Source organism: Heterodontus francisci, chromosome 15 (genome assembly GCF_036365525.1).
Source record: "Heterodontus francisci isolate sHetFra1 chromosome 15, sHetFra1.hap1, whole genome shotgun sequence".
Classification (NCBI taxonomy): Eukaryota; Metazoa; Chordata; class Chondrichthyes; order Heterodontiformes; family Heterodontidae; genus Heterodontus; species Heterodontus francisci.
In genome coordinates this window covers 61,820,297-61,837,341 of record NC_090385.1, presented here as the reverse complement: position 1 = coordinate 61,837,341, position 17,045 = coordinate 61,820,297, and the positions used below count along the sequence as shown (strand labels likewise).

Here is a 17,045-nt window from a genome sequence, read left to right as displayed (position 1 = left end):
GACGCGGCCTATAACTAGTGACCGGGGTGGGGAGGGGGGTGTGTTGACAGGGTGCAAGCAGCTGGAGAGTCAATGGTGCGAAGAGAGGAACAATCGGCCAGGGTAGTGGGCAGGAAGCAGCGAGGTGTGGAGCGAGTGGCTGAGGGGAGGAAGTGTGAGGCCTGGAGCGAGCTGCCGAAGTGGGAGAGCACTGCCTCAAAGTCTCCTATTCGGCCGCTTCCTCCAGCCGAGTGGGGGGGGGGGTGGAAATGGGCTAGATACCCGATGACGCTTTATTGCGCATGCGTGAAGATGGACCAGGCGCGGTTACACGATGACATAATCCCACGCATGCGCCACTTAGTCCTGGCAAGATGTAGCTTTTTAAAAAATTCTTTCATGGGATGTGGGCGTTGCAGGCCAGGCCAGCATTTATTGCCCATCCCTAATTGCCCTTGAACTGAGTGGCTTGCTAGGCCATTTCAAGGGCATGTAAGAGTCAAGGGCGATAGTCATAGGGGATTCGATTGTAAGGGGAGTAAATAGGCGGTTCTGTGGTCGAAAACGAGACTCCTGAATGGTATGTTGCCTCCCAGGTGCACGGGTCAGGGATGTCTCAGATCGGCTGCAGAACATTCTGAAGGGGGAGGGTGAACAGCCAGTTGTCGTTGTGCACATAGACACCAATGATATAGGTAAAAAACGGGATGAGGTCCTACAAGCAGAATTTAGGGAGTTAGGAGCCAAGTTAAAAAGTAGGACCTCAGAGGTAGTAATCTCAGGATTGCTACCAGTGCCACGTGATAGTCAGAGTAGAAATGAAAGAATAGTCAGGATGAATGCGTGGCTTGAGAGATGGTGCAGGAGGGAGGGGTTCAGATTTTTGGGACATTGGGACCGGTTCTGGGGGAGGTGGGATGATTACAAATTGGACGGTCTACACCTGGGCCGGACTGGAACCAATGTCCTTGGGGGTGCTTTTGCTAACGCTGTTGGGGAGGGATTAAACTAATCTGGCAGGGGGATGGGAACCAAATGAGGTCAGTGGAGAGTAAGGATGTAGTAACTAAAGCCTGTAAGGAACTAGATAATGAAGTCAGCGTGACTAAGGGAAAGAGTAGGCAGGGAGCAGATGATGAAAGCAAAGGGACTGGTGGTCTGAGGTGTATTTGTTTTAATGCAAGAAGTGTAGCAGGTAAGGCAGATGAACTTAGGGCTTGGATTAGTACCTGGGAGTATGATGTTATTGCTATTACTGAGACTTGGTTAAGGGAAGGGCATGATTGGCAACTAAATATCCCAGGATACCGATGCTTCAGGCGGGATAGAGAGGGAGGTAAAAGGGGTGGAGGAGTTGCATTACTGGTCAAAGAGGATATCACAGCTGTGCTGAAGGAAGGCACTATGGAGGACTCGAGCTGTGAGGCAATATGGGCAGAACTCAGAAATAGGAAGGGTGCGGTAACAATGTTGGGGCTGTACTACAGGCCTCCCAACAGCGAGCGTGAGATAGAGGTACAAATATGTAAACAGATTATGGAAAGCTGTAGGAGCAACAGGGTGGTGGTGATAGGAGATTTTAATTTTCCCAACATTGACTGGGATTCACTTAATGTTAGAGGTCTAGATGGAGCAGAATTTGTAAGGAGCATCCAGGAGGATTTTCTAGAGCAGTATGTAAATAGTCCAACTCGGGAAGGGGCCATACTGGACCTGGTGTTGGGAAATGAGCCGGGCCAGGTGGTTGACGTTTCAGTAGGGGACTACTTTGGGAATAGTGATCACAATTCCGTAAGTTTTAGAATACTCATGGACAAAGACGAGAGTGGTCCGAAAGGAAGAGTGCTAAATTGGGGGAAGGCCAACTATACCAAAATTCGGCAGGAGCTGGGGAATGTAGATTGGGAGCAGCTGTTTGAAGGTAAATCCACTTTTGATATGTGGGAGGCTTTTAAAGAGAGGTTGATTAGCGTGCAGGAGAGACATGTTCCTGTGAAAATGAGGGGTAGAAATGGCAAGATTAGGGAACCATGGATGACAGGTGAAATTGTGAGACTAGCTAAGAGGAAAAAGGAAGCACACATAAGTTCTAGGCGGCTGAAGAAAGACGAAGCTTTGAAAGAATATCGGGATTGTAGGCGCAATCTGAAACGAGGAATTAAGAGGGCTAAAAGGGGTCATGAAATATCTTTAGCAAACAGAGTTAAGGAAAATCCCAAAGCCTTTTATTCATATATAAGGAGCAAGAGGGTAACTAGAGAAAGGATTGGCCCACTCAAGGACAAAGGAGGAAAGTTATGCGTGGAGCCAGAGAAAATGGGTGAGATTCTAAACGAGTACTTTGCATCGGTATTCACCGAAGAGAGGGACATGAAGGATGTTGAGGTTAGGAACAGATGTTTGATTACTCTAGGTCAAGTCGGCATAAGGAGGGAGGAAGTGTTGGGTATTCTAAAAGGCATTAAGGTGGACAAGTCCCCAGGTCCGGATGGGATCTATCCCAGGTGACTGTGGGAAGTGAGAGAGGAAATAGTTGGGGCCTTAACAGATATCTTTGCAACATCCTTAAACACGGGTAAGGTCCCGGAGGACTGGAGAATTGCTAATGTTGTCCCCCTGCTTAAGAAGGGTAGCAGGGAAAATCCAGGTAATTATAGACCGGTGAGCCTGACGTCAGTAATAGGGAAGCTGCTGGAGAAGATACTGAGGGATAGGATCTATTCCCATCTGGAAGAAAATGGGCTTATCAGTGATAGGCAACATGGTTTTGTGCAGGGAAGGTCATGTCTTACCAACTTAATAGAATTCTTTGAGGAAGTGACAAAGTTGATTGATGAGGGAAGGGCTGTAGATGTCATATACATGGACTTCAATAAGGCGTTTGATAAGGTTCCCCATGGTAGGCTGATGGAGAAAGTGAAGGCGCATGGGGTCCAAGGTGTACTAGCTAGATGGATAAAGAACTGGCTGGGCAACAGGAGACAGAGAGTAGCAGTGGAAGGGAGTTTCTCAAAATGGAGACGTGTGACCAGTGGTGTTCCACAGGGATCCGTGCTGGGACCACTGTTGTTTGTGATATACATAAATGATTTGGAGGAAAGTATAGGTGGTCTGATTAGCAAGTTTGCAGATGACACTAAGATTGGTGGAGTAGCAGATACTGAAGGGGACTGTCAGAGAATACAGCAGAATATAGATAGACTGGAGAGTTGGGCAGAGAAATGGCAGATGGAGTTCAATCAGGGCAAATGCGAGGTGATGCATTTTGGAAGATCCAATTCAAGAGTGAACTATACAGTAAATGGAAAAGTCCTGGGGAAAATTGATGTACAGAGAGATTTGGGTGTTCAGGTCCATTGTTCCCTGAAGGTGGCAACGCAGGTCAATAGAGTGGTCAAGAAGGCATACGGCATGCTTTCCTTCATCGGACGGGGTATTGAGTACAAGAGTTGGCAGGTCATGTTACAGTTGTATAGGACTTTGGTTCGGCCACATTTGGAATACTGCGTGCAGTTCTGGTCGCCACATTACCAAAAGGACGTGGATGCTTTGGAGAGGGTGCAGAGGAGGTTCACCAGGATGTTGCCTGGTATGGAGGGCGCTAGCTATGAAGAGAGGTTGAGTAGATTAGGATTATTTTCATTAGAAAGACGGAGGTTGAGGGGGGACCTGATTGAGGTGTACAAAATCATGAGAGGTATAGATAGACAGGGTGGATAGCAAGAAGCTTTTTCCCAGAGTGGGGGATTCAATTACAAGGGGACACGAGTTCAAAGTGAAAGGGGAAAAGTTTAGGGGGGATATGCGTGGGAAGTTCTTTACGCAGAGGGTGGTGGGTGCATGGAATGCATTACCAGCGGAGGTGGTAGACGCAGGCACGATAGCGTCTTTTAAGATGTATCTAGACAGATACATGAATGGGCAGGAAGTAAAGAGATACAGACCATTAGAAAATAGGCGACAGGTTTAGATAGAGGATTTGGATCGGCGTAGGCTTGGAGGGCCGAAGGGCCTGTTCCTGTGCTGTAATTTTCTTTGTTCTTTGTTCTTTATTGCTGTGGATCTGGAGTCACATGTAGGCCAGACCAGGTAAGGACAGCAGATTTCCTTCCCTAAAGGACATTAGTGAACCAGATGGGTTTTTATTCATGGCCATCATTAGACTAGCTTTAAATTCTAGATTTATTAATTGAATTCAAATTCCACCTTCTGCTGTGGTGGGATTTGAACCCATGTCCCCAGAGCAATACCTGGGTCTCTGGGTTACTAGTCCAGTGACAATACCAGTACGCTACCGCATCCCCGATGACGTCAGCGGTCCGCTGCTTTGTCAGGAATCACTTTGTTAACAATTAGTGGAGTGGCAGATTTTTCTGCCGGACAGTCACATGGCAGAGCAGAGAATCCAGAGTTTCAGCCTTAATATCTTCGATATGGAAGAGTCTAGGTTTAATCCATGTTCTGTTGCGAGAGAATGTTAGCCTGCAAGGGACTCTTAGCATTTGCACTGTTTCGTGCCAGATTTATCTGATTGTTCTTTCTCTCCCAAAGGCACAGATTATGAAAATCAAGAGGAGCTGGAGGAGAAGACAAGGCTAATTATCTGATTGTTCTTTCTCTCCCAAAGGCACAGATTATGAAAATCAAGAGGAGCTGGAGGAGAAGACAAGGCTAATAAACCAGGTTCTGGAGCTGCAGCACACACTCGAAGGTGATTACTTGGCTGTTGTCTTGGCTTAAAAATAAATAATTTTTCCATCTTTTTTATGTTGCTCTCACTGTCTCTCTTTCTTTGCTGACCTCTCAGTTTCAATGTTGACTTCTTCCTCTTACTATGCTGACATGTCCCTCTCTGCTGGTATTTTACTCTCAGTGGCGTTCCTCTCTTGGATTACTAGTCCAGTAATAGAAACACTATGCCTCCATATCACACCCCATATCACTACTGCTTCATTTTTCCCTTTCTTTGCTCTCATTTAAATATTTACTTTCCTTGTCCCTCTGTCCTGATTGTTTCATTTGGTTTACAGATCTGTCAGCCAGAGTTGATGCTGTGAAAGAGGAGAACCTGAAACTCAAATCTGAGAACCAAGTACTTGGTCAGTACATTGAAAACCTCATGTCAGCCTCCAGCGTCTTTCAAACCACAGACTCGAAGAACAAGAGAAAGTAAGGAGCTCATGCCACTGATACCAGTCAGCTTTATATCTCGACAGGTGTAGTGGGTTAATCTGCATGTTGTGTTGATCTGTGTGTAACCTCAGTTTGACCCTTTCACCTCAAGATCCAGGGCTATGAGATGTTCTCAGGTCTCTCTGAAATTATTTGTAGATTGGGATGTAAAATTAGATTTGATTAATGGGATAGGGCCAATAACTGCTAATGATGGAATGATTTACAAAACTATTTCAAAAAGTCAGCAAACGGAAGTAAAATTTATAAACCCCACAAAATTCACAACATTTCAAAGAATATTCTAAATTGGAAATTATTTGCTTTCAGTTCAAGTATTGAACAAAAAATATTTGCATAGTCAACATAGGAACCATCTATTGAGACTGCACCCTATGATGAGCAAACCCACTTTACTGCATGGTATATTTTATGGTCCACATGCAGTATTTACCAGCCTCAGGGCACAACAGGAGGGAGGCAACTTACTCAATGGGCATCAGAGTTTGATGACACTGGCATAAAGGTGAGCAGGTAACTTACTCCACAGCGTCTATTGAACAAGCAATTATTATTCAGATACAAGAGCAGACAGGTCACCTCCTTCCTTTGCCATTCACTGCTCCCTGTGTTTGTTTTTTTTTAAATTATTGAGAAACCAAAGTGAAAGACAAAGGGTGAAAAGCAAAGGCCCATTGTGCAGAACAGCACCAATGTTGAATCTTCAAAGAGTGAAAGAGATAAATGAATGTGTGACCCTAAGCTTAGGTTTTAAAAGTCTGTCGACTGAAGGAGGAAAGAAAACATTCCAGGAAAGTGTGAGTTAGAGGAGAAGACTTAATAACCTTTTTTAATGTCAATATATTGAGGATGCAAGGAGAAGGAAGAGCATGTAGGACAGAATACTGGGAAGAATGAGGGAGGAATTTTCTGAGGAGCAATGATATAGAGATGAGAACGATGGCAACAGAGAGGCTGGAAAGTAGAGGTGAGAAAGGGATATACGTATCACAGCACACCCCATTCCCTGGGTGAGAAGGCAAGCAGGTGATGTATACTGTTCAGCATGCACTGCTCTCTGAGTGATACATGGGTGACCTCCCAGCTGCAGCAAAGAGCATTCCCTAGAGGCAGGTAGGTGACATACACAGCACAGCATGCACCATTTCCTAGGTAGCCAACTGATCTACAACACTCTCTTACCATTCACTGCATTTCCACCCTGGTATAAGTGATCAACCTAAATGGTTATTGCTTTTGTATCCAAAAAAAAGGTGAAAGGGTTAAATAACCAGATTATTACATTAATTCAGTTCATTTGCCACAAATGACAAATTAATTTCAATAAAAAATGTCCTTTTTATTTTCCAGACCAACCAAAAGCTCCAAGAAGACAGACAAATAATAATAACATTAATAATGGTAAAGGGGACGGGGAGTCGAGACTGTCCACTGTTAAGAGTGTAACCCTGTTAGAACCAGTAGCTTATTGTCTCAAGTCAGCTTGCATACCTTTTTTGTATTTAGTCTATTTAATTATGGAATAATAAACCCTAAGGCTCATATTGTTATGTTTACGTGTGCTCTTCTCGTTTTGCACACATGATTCTGTTTGGCTGATTTAATTTGTGAGTTATTAAGTTTCGAAATTAGCCCAATGCACTGAGACAATACTTTGCACCCAGGCTGTAGACCACAAGAAAATATATCAATCGAGAAAGATGAAGAAACATTAGTCATTGAGCCTCCTACTTGTTTCTAAACAACGATTAATGGCCTCCGATTTGCCCTGATTTATTTGATCTCATGATCACAAGATTGTTATATGAGAATGAGAATGACCTTTGGCCCATCCTAACTCATTCATACAGCAAGAACAAACACTGCTCCCCCACCCCCAACAGCCCCAAACCCCCATACACAGCATCTAACCATTTCTTGAATGATTCCAAGATTTTTGTTTTCATTTTCCTACTTGAAGTCCATTCTGTGTGTTACTAACTCTTTTTATGTGAAGAAGAACATTCCGACATTAGTCCTTTTAAACTCACATACCATTGTCCTACTACCCTGATTTTGTTTTAAGTAGTGTTCCAACTTTATCTTTTCTATGCCCTTTAGTACACCTATGTAAGATCACCTTATGGTTGCCTCCTTTCAAGAATGAAAAGCCCAAGTTTGTACAGTTTTTCCTCATAACTTAGTCCTCTGAAACTAAGGGTCAGTCTTGTGGTTCTTCTTTATAACTCCTCTCTTTTATCAGTGACCAAAACTAAACAAAGTAATCAAGGTGTGCAGTCTGACTAGAGCACTGTACAGTATAAGCATGGCATTCTCCAACTTGTACTATACAGATTTAACCATGTAGCTCTGCATTCGATTTGCTTTGTCAATTGCTGCTTTGCCATGGCTGTCTATTAAAATCTTGAAATCTCTGAGCATTTCCACATATGATAGCCCCAACACATTTAGAACGTTCCATAATGTGGATCAATGTCTTGGTGAATCGTGTAACTAGGGCTGTAAATAGGGCTTTAAACTAAAAGAGGAGGAGAGGATTCAAGTGAAGGAATATTTGGAAATCTAAAATGTCGAGACAATAGAATAGTGTAGCAATTTGGGTAAAGCAGACTGGGACAGGTAGGGACAGAGAGATGAACAGTAATAGCGCATCAGCAAATAAGGTCCATGCAAAGAATAGTAGTAAAAAAATAGAATTAAAGGCTCTTATTGTGAATGCTTCGGGCATTCAGATAAAGATAGATGAACTGGTAACACAAATAGAGATAAATGGTTTAGATCTAATCGCCATTACAGAGAAACGGTTACAAGATGACAAAGGTTGGGAAATAAATATTCCAGGGTACTTAAACATTTTGAAAAGACAGACAGACAATGGAAAAGGAGGAGGAGTAGCCCTGATGGGGAAGGATGACCTAAGGACAGTTGTGAGCAAGGATCTTGGCTCAGAAGATCAGGAAATAGAATCAGTCTGGGTGGAGATTAGGAATAATGATCAGAGAATGCTGGTGAGAGTAGTTCATAGGCCCCCTAATGGTAGTTATAGTGTTGGACAGAGCATTAAGCAAGAAATAATTGGAACTTGTAACAAAGGCAATGTAATAATTGTGGGGGGCTTTAATCTTCACATAGATTGGGCCAATCAAATTGGCAAAGGTGGTCTGGAAGATGAGTTTGTAGAATGCTTTTGTGACAGTTTCTTGGAACAATACGTTGTGGAACCAACTAGGGATAAAGCTATTTTAGAACTAGTATTGTGCAATGAGGCAGGGTTAATTAGTAATCTCATAGTAAAAGATCTGCTGGGGAAAAAGTGATATTCCACATTAAGTTTGAAAATGACATTCTCCAGTCCCAAATAAGAAACTTAAATGTAAACAAAGCCAATTACACAGGTATGAGGGGATAGCTGGCTGAGTTTGATTGGATAAATGGACTAAACAGTATGTTGATAAATAAACTGTGGGGAAACATTTAAAGAAAAAATTCAAAATGTTCAATTAAAATACATTCCATTAAAAAAACAATAACTCAGCAAGAAAGATCCATCCATGGCTTACTAGGGAAGTTAAGAGTAGTTATAGATTAAAAGAAGAGGCTTATAATGTTGCCTGAGGATTGGAAGTGTTTAGAAACCAGCAAAGGGTGATCAAAAAGTTGATAAAAAGGGAAAGAATAGAATGAGATTAAACTAGCCAGGAATATAAAAATAGATTTTAAGAGCTTTTACAGTATATAAAAAGGAGAGTAGCTAAGTTAAATGTTGGTCCATTAGAGGCAGGGACAGGAGAAATTATTATGGAGAATGAGGAAATGGCAGAGACATTGAAAAAATATTTTGTTTGTTTTCATAGTAGAAGACACAAATTACATACCAGAAATAAAGGGTAACCAAGGGGCTAATAAGAGTGAGGAACTTAAGGTAATTAACATCAGAAAAGAAAAAGTATTGGAGAAACTTAAAGGACTAAAATCTGACAAATCCCCAGGACCTGATGGCCAGCATTCCAGGATTCTAAAAGAAATAGCTGCAGAGATAGTGGATGCACTTGTTATGATTTTCCAAAATTCCCTAGATCTGTAATGTTCCCAGTAGATTGAAAGTTAGCAAATGTAACACCACTTTTCAAGAAAGGAGGGAGAGAAAAAAGGGAACTACAGACTAGTTGGCCTGACATCAGTCATTGGGAAAATGCTAGAATCTACAATTAAGGAGTTTTAACAGTGCACTTAGAAAATCATAGTATGATCAGTGTTATGACCGACCGCTCAAGTCAAAGCCCCCAATCAAAATATACGATTCTGATTGTGGTGGGAGAAACACACTGTTAATTCAATCCCGTCCCTCCACAGATCGCCTAACATATCATTTTTAAATTTTCCAAATTAAAGAAAGACCCAGCCAAATTGTACCATCTATTAACCCCTGAATGAGGCTAACCAAACCAGGTGTCTTTAGCTCAACAACTTAACTGTTTAATTAGAAAAACTAAATTCTTAAACACTACCAAGATATAAACAACATTTAAAATAGAAAAATGAGTGTCCTTGCACATTTAACGCTCCTGCCGAAGTGAAATCTTCCAATGTGGAACAGTCCAAGGTTGCTTGAAGTCCTCACAGCCGTCCAGTGGTGGAAAAAAAGGTTCTTCAACAGTAGAACAGTCCGTAGTCTAATTCAGCAGTTGGATTGATGCTCTTTTTTTCCAGTGATGAATTTCAGCAATTACAGTTCAGTACTTAAAGGAATTTGGTTATTTTCGTTTAAGAAATTAATCTGGCTTGACATCAGAATTCTGAGAGTATAATAAATAGGGTTTAAATAAACTGAGAGAGAGCTCTAAATTCCTTCAGTATATGCTGGTCCAGCGTCTGTCTCTGTATCTGTTAACTTGTGTCTCAAAAGCCAGTTTTTTAGCTAGTTTCAAATGTCAATCGACAACATTGTATCTTTGTCCTTGTTCTCCGAATGGCTGTATCCTACGGCAACAAGAATGCACATTTGAAGCTAGCTGTATCCTATGGCAATGAGAATGCATCCTTTGACTAGTCCCTGGAGCTTGCTGTCTTAAAGCAGTACTGATCCTGTTATAGCCTTAAAGGCACACTGCATACTTCCCTGAAAAAAAACTACAGAATCATAACAAAGTCAACATGGTTTTACAAAAGGGAAATTGATGTAACAAGTAGGGTAAAGGGGAACCAGTAGATGTTGTATACTTGGATCCCCAAAAGGCATTCAATATAGTGCCACACAAAAAGTTAATACGCAGGATAAGAGCTCATGGAGTTGGGGGTAATATATTAGCATGGATCTCTCTTGGCATTTCTTTGCCGACGAAGATTTTGGGAAAGTTGTACTCACTGGTTGCAGGCCCGCTGGTGGCTAGTCAGGCCTATCTGTGACCGGCAGATTCTCCCACAGCAGGCACGTGAAGACGTAGTCGATGCTGGGGGTGATTGGATTTATTCTCCTTTTCTCTTTCATGCTGGTTTGTCGCTCATTCTCAAAGGTGACTGTAGCCCTCCTGATGTAGCATCTCCAGGCATCACGATCTATGGCCTGCGCGTCCCACTTAACGATGGTTGATGTGGCACACAGGGACTTGTTCAGGGAGTCCTTGAAACGTTTGCATGGGGCCCCTCTGTGCCTTTTACCCATGGTCAGCTCTCAATACAACACGATCTTGGGCAGGTGACTTGTCGTTCATCCGGGCAATGTGACCCGCCTCATGCAGTTGGCTTTGCAGGAGGATGGCTTTGATGCTTGTGATGTTGGCTGTTTCCAGGACTTCAATGTTTGCGATATGGTCCTGCCAACAGATCTTGAGCGCAGGCAGGGCTGATGGAAGCGCTCTAGAAGGCGTACATGGCGGTATAGGATCCATGACTTGGTGCCATACAGAAGGGTGGTGAGGACTACAGCTTTGTACACTTTGAGTTTGGTCTGTACTCTGAGGCTGTGGTTGTTCCACACTCGTTTGTAGAGTCTGTCGAACGTACTGTTTGATTTTGAGAGCCTATTGTCCACTTTCCTGTCTATGGTGGCATCAAACGAGATGATGCTCCCCAAGTATGTAAATTGCTTGACTGCATTCAGCTTGGTTCCTTCGACGACCATGCTTGGTGGTCTATAATTCTTCTTGGGGTGCAGGCTGATGCAGGACTTCAGTTTTCTTTAAACTGATTTTTAGTCCGAAGAATTGTGCCTCTTCGGGCACAACTGTAGCATGGATAGAGGATTGGTTAACGGACAGGAAGCAAAGAGTAGGGATAAATGGGGCATTTCCAAGCTGTCAGGCTGTGATTAGTGGAGTGCTGTAAGGATCAGCTATTTATAAACTATATTACTGACTGAGATGAAGAGACCGAGAGTAATGTATCTAAATTTGCTGACTATAAACAGCTAGATGGGAATGTAAACTGTGAGAAGGAAACAAAGAGGCTGCAAAGAGATATAGACAGGTTAAGTGGGTTGGCACAAAGGTGCTAGATGAAGTATAATGTGGGGAAGTATGATGTTATTCACTTTCGTAGTAAGAATACAAAAGCAGAATTTTTTAAAAAATGCATGGAACTTGTAAAAGTTGTTCAGAGGGACTTGGGGGTGTACACAGAAAGTTAGCTTGCGGGTACAGCAAGAAATTAGGAAGGCAAATGGCTTGTTAGTCTTTATTGCAAGGGAATTGAAGTACAAGAATAAAGAAGTCTTGCTACGGTTGTACAGGGCTTCGGTGAGACCACACCTGGAGTACTGAGCATAGTTTTCGTCTCCATATCCAAGGCAGGATATATGCCTCGGAGGCAGTACAACGAAGGTTCAATAGATTGGTTCCTGGGATGAGAGGGTTGTCCTATGATGAGAGGCTGAGTAGTTTGGGCCTATGCTCTCTGGAGTTGAAAAGAAAGAGATGATCTCATTGAAACATACAAGATTCTGAAAGGGCTTGACAGGGTTATTTCTGCTGGCTGGGGAATCTGGAACACTGGCATAGTCTCAGGATATGGGGCTGATCATTTAGGACTGAGATGAGGAGAAATTTCTTCACCCAAAGGTTTGTGAATCTTTGGAATTCTCTACCCCATAGGGTTTTAGATGCTTCATCATTGAATATATTTAAGGCTGAGAAAGACAGATTTTTGGTCACTCCGTGAAATCAAAGAATAATGGGAGCAGGTGGGAAAATGGATTTGAGGCAGTAGATCAGCCATGATTGTATTGCATGGCGGGTCAGACTCGAGTGGCTGTATGGTCTACTCCTCCTATTATGTTCTTATAATGCATTTAGTCATCGTTGCAGTTACTTATGTGTATGATTAAAAAATGAAAAAGTGCCAAAAATGAACAATCTCATCAAAATTATCAACCAGTCCAGAAAGTGCAAGATAGATGACTTGGAATATTAATGAGTTTAAAAAAAAAATGCCTATTTGAACAAATTGTCATCCATTTGTTAAATCTGTAAGTTAAATGTTAAGGAATAGGTAGATTTCTGGAAAGAATAGGTAAAATATAACTGCAGATATTTGTCCAGGACCTGTTTAGAAGAGTTATTTATAAAAGCACAGACCATCTTCAGCTTGCTTGTTGTGCTTCAGCTTTTCTGCTGTGTGGTGTAAAAATAAATTGGCAGAATCATCTGGTAAGCATTGTGAGGCTGCAATCTAGTGCATGGCGGCTAATTTAAATATGCAGGGCTGCTGCCCCACCCCCCAATCATGTGACTGGGGTGGACTGAATGACGTGTGAACAGTGTCAGCTGCCCCTGCGCAGGTGCTGGCGCCATTTTAAAGGGCTGCCAGAGCTGCACAATTGAACCCCATAAGCCCCCCCGCCCCCCCCCCCAAACGACACGGTAAATGAGTTTCTGACCCTAACTGCTCCGCCCCCCCCGCAATACGCTGAAAATAAATGGTTGCCCTGTTTCTCCCCCACCCCCCCACACACAAAACACTTACATTGAACATTTGACTTCTCCCCCCCCACCAATGTACAAAGTACAGAGGTCACCCCTTCCCCACACTAGAAATGCAAGTTGACCCCAATTTTCCCCTCCCCACTAAAAATCCTAAATTCCCCCTTTCCCCACGTTGGTGGCACCAGCTTTCCCTGGATGGGAAAGTGAAGGTGCGTGAGTGCTGCCCATAATAAGGTAGATCCCAGACAGCCGGTAAGATCGCAGGGAATTGTGGGTAAATGAATTCATGAGGTTTATTTAGATATTTAAAGTTGGGTCCTGTCGCCAAGTGGCAGGGAGGGCCACCACAGAGCCTCCCCGCTGCCGGGAAGATCGGGCCCAGCAATCCCGTGGTCAGGCTCTGTGGTGGGCCGCTGCTGCTGTGGTCTTCTGGCCCCTCCCGGCTACGAAGCCTGATGTCGGGAACTCAACAAAATTCAGCCCCAAGTGTGTGATAATTGCCTGGATTTCCTTCTTGAGCACAATTTATGACTTTTTATATTTTAATTTTCCCCTTTTAAGTCAACCACTAAAATATTACAGCCTGGAAAATACTGTTGCTGATATTAGTAGACAATTAATTTGTAAAATATACCTCTGTCTGATATTGTAAAGGAGGCTTTAGCCGTTTTAAAATCAGACGTTGTCATCCTTGCTTGTGCTTGCAAAACCTGAAGGGATGCATATGTCATAGGAATAAAAATAAATGCACCCTAAACTGTGTCTCCCCCACAATTGAGATGGAAGAATTCTACCCCAGAGTGACAAATCTACCAGCCTTATCAATAAGTAATAGTCAATCATCAACAGTGCCCTCTCTGGCTGAGATATTGGATTACCAAGTTTCTAAGCTTTCATCACCAGAATTGTCATCTTGAAGTCATCCCAACACCAGAGACACCCTACTTACTTCCCCTTCTATCAGGATGTAATCAGATGTGACAAATGCAGGTCTGAGCCCTCGCTAGATGGTTTGGAGGTGCTAGGAGCTTCATACATGTAGGCCTAGTGAGCACAACTCAAGATGCGTTGGCACCATTCTCCTAACCACACCACAGATACACACCTCAGTGAACATGGTCCCACCAGTTGGAGCTATGGAATGTCATTTGATAGATGTTTGCCTTTACTGCATAATAATAGTGGTACCAAACCCAGAAGATATGAGCACATATTCTGTTATCTGTCCTCTAGGCAATGCTTTCCAGCAGCTGCTGTCCCAAGCCTGTGAATTTCCTTGTGGCCTTTCATTGTGATAGAAGAAGCTACATAAGGTAGTCTGTGACATGCCAGAACCTTGATGTTTCAACCTTCCAATTCCGGTCCTGCATACCATGCTTCATAAGAACCCCCGCCTGCTTAAATTAAGTCATTGTAAAGGCATTTGCCAGAAATATATGCCCACTGTGAATCTATCTCCCTCTCCAAAGGCTGAGCAATGTGTCAGTTATAAGCCAAGAGCCTTTCCTACCTGCAGTAAGTCTATGATTGTGACAAAGAATGGCATTAGAAGGTGGCTTATAAAACATTCAGTTGTCTTCTCAAGGAAGATTGCATACTTGTGGGGGACAATTTGAGTTAATGCAAATATGAGATGGTCATGGTACTGAACGAGTACGGAGTTAGAATCCTATCCGTGAACTCCATAAATCTAGTAATTTGTGGGTTAGTACCAGAAACGATGACTATGAAAGCTGGAAAGCCAAATGATTCACTAATGCTCTTCAGGGAAGGGAACCTGCTATCCCTGCATTTGACTCCGCACTATGTGGTTGACCATTAATGCCATCAGGGCAGCTAAGAATGGGCAATAAAATGCTGCCTTACCCACATCCTGACAAGTAATAAAATACAAAGGTAAGAAAATAAGACTTTTGAAAATGAAAATAAACAAGACGACATTTTACAAGGAGCTTTCTCAATTTAATTCAGATGGATCCACTGGCAGATGTAATTTGGGTTATTGCACAAGAGAAGAAACATCACTGAGGAATAACCATCTGCCAAGGACTGAGAACATTTAGTAACACTATGTGAGGGAGCAGCACATAACTTGTGCCATAACCTGACCTAAGAATTGCTGTTACTGGTTCTCATTACATCAAAAACAAAAAAAAAACACTGGATCTCTCATTTCAGTGAACACAAGAAAAATGTATTTTATTTTATCACAAACTGTAATAATGTGAAAGAAAAGATTCTCTGTCCACTATTTGTAGCAAACTTATAAATATGAATATAAAAAACACATTTATAATATTGTTACAAATAAAAAAAGAGCAACTTCCAATGTCTGCTGCACAGCCTGTATTACCAATAAACAGTTATATGTCCAAAGGTTTTCTGTAAAACTCAAGTCAGGCTGACAATGAAATGGTTTGTGTAAAAGTTCATCTTTTTGACGAGCACGAATCCTGGTGGTCATTACTCTGGCCTTGTCTTGCGGTATCGCAGAGCCTCTGCCGTAATCTGACCTAGATCTGGCTCACCTCCCCCTTGTGCCTGCAACCAGAATTAATTCCGTAAGCATCTTATGTTTCATTTCCTACTAGAACATAATTGCCCACCCGCTTCTGGCTTAGTGAATGATGGAGATTTCCCTCCCATTTGAAGAACGATTCAATGTAGAAACACACTGCATTGTCTGCACGCCACTTCTCAGAAGTAAGAAGATATTGTGAAAATCACAAACTGTGCAGCTGATTTTCAGGGATTTGATGGGGGTCACTGTCCATTGGCAAGTAGCAGTGCCCACAATCCATCTTGGTACTTGGGGCTTAATGCTTTTGGGAGAAGGAATGACTATAATTGCTACTTGCTCATGATTCTGTACATTTTTAAAAAGTTTGAACATAATTCCCGATTCTATTTTTAAAAACCTTGCAATTAGGTATTACATGTAGCTCAGTGGTAGCACTCTCACTTCTGCATCACTTCAGAGACTTCAGCATAAAATCTGGGCTGACACTCCAGTGTAGTACTGAGCAACATTCTCTCTATTATTTCCCCCCTGTGTCCTGACCAATATTTATCCCTTAACTAATATCACTAAAACATTAAAATAAAAGCAAAATACTGCAGATGCTGGAAATCTGAAACAAAAACAAGAAATGCTGGATTCACTCAGCAGGTCTGGCAGCATCTGTGGAAAGAGAAGCAGAGTTAACGTTTCGGGTCAGTGACCCTTCTTCGGAACTTCACTAAAACATTATCTGGTCATTACTGCATGTCTGTTTGTGGGACCTTGCTGTTCATATATTGGCTGCCACATTTCCTACGTTATAAAAAGTTTTTTTTCCATTCTTGGGATGTGGATGTCGCTGGCAATTATTGCCCACACTTAATTACCGTTGAGAAGGTGGTGGTGGGTTGCCTTCTTGAACTGATGAAGTCCGTCTGGTGCAGAAAATTCCCACAATGCTGTCAGGGAGGGAGTCCAGGATTTTGACCCAGCAACCATGAAGGAACGGTGATATATTTCCAAGTCTGGATGGTGTGGGACTTGGAAGGGAACCTGCAAGTGGTGGTGTTCCCATGCGCATGCTTCCCTTGTTCCCCTAGGCAGTAGAGTTTGCAGGTGTGGGAGGTGCAGTTGAAGTATAGATCGTGGGTTTGGGAGGTGCCGTCCCAGTAGAGGTCATGGGTTTGGGAGGTACTGTCAAGTGATTTGTAAAGTGCTTGGGATGTCCTGAGGTTGTGAGAGGTGCTATATAAATGTAAGTTGTTTCTTTCAGTTGCTAGAATCTAGTCCCCAAGAGGGCAAGATTCTAGAAGGCCAGCTGCACTCTGGACTATTCCAGTTCCCTGGCATCACCATGACAGATTAGGGCAGAAAATTGGGCAGGGAGCTGAGGAACTAATGTTGGGGATTCAATTTGCCTGTACAAATATGGACAGGCAGATTATAATGATGTG

At 42.7% G+C, this 17,045-nt stretch overlaps 2 protein-coding genes across 6 annotated transcripts in view; one reads left to right on the top strand and one right to left on the bottom strand.

The window, feature by feature from the left end:
* The first annotated feature begins 264 nt into the window (after window positions 1–264).
* Window positions 265–5,152, top strand: LOC137377425 (short coiled-coil protein B). Its single transcript, XM_068047004.1, has 3 exons — window positions 265–355; window positions 4,607–4,690; window positions 5,010–5,152. Exons 1-3 carry the CDS (start codon window positions 265–267, stop codon window positions 5,150–5,152), a joined length of 318 nt encoding a protein of 105 aa, XP_067903105.1.
* A 9,879-nt stretch (window positions 5,153–15,031) lies between these two features.
* si:ch211-274f20.2 (calnexin) overlaps window positions 15,032–17,045 on the bottom strand; it is a 45,758-nt gene continuing 43,744 nt past the window's right edge. For all 5 annotated transcript variants that reach the window (XM_068047626.1, XM_068047624.1, XM_068047625.1 and 2 more), the window contains one exon: window positions 15,032–15,632. In XM_068047626.1, the coding sequence (XP_067903727.1) occupies window positions 15,555–15,632 (78 nt within the window). In that variant the 3' untranslated portion in view covers window positions 15,032–15,554. The remainder of the gene's footprint in view (window positions 15,633–17,045) is intronic.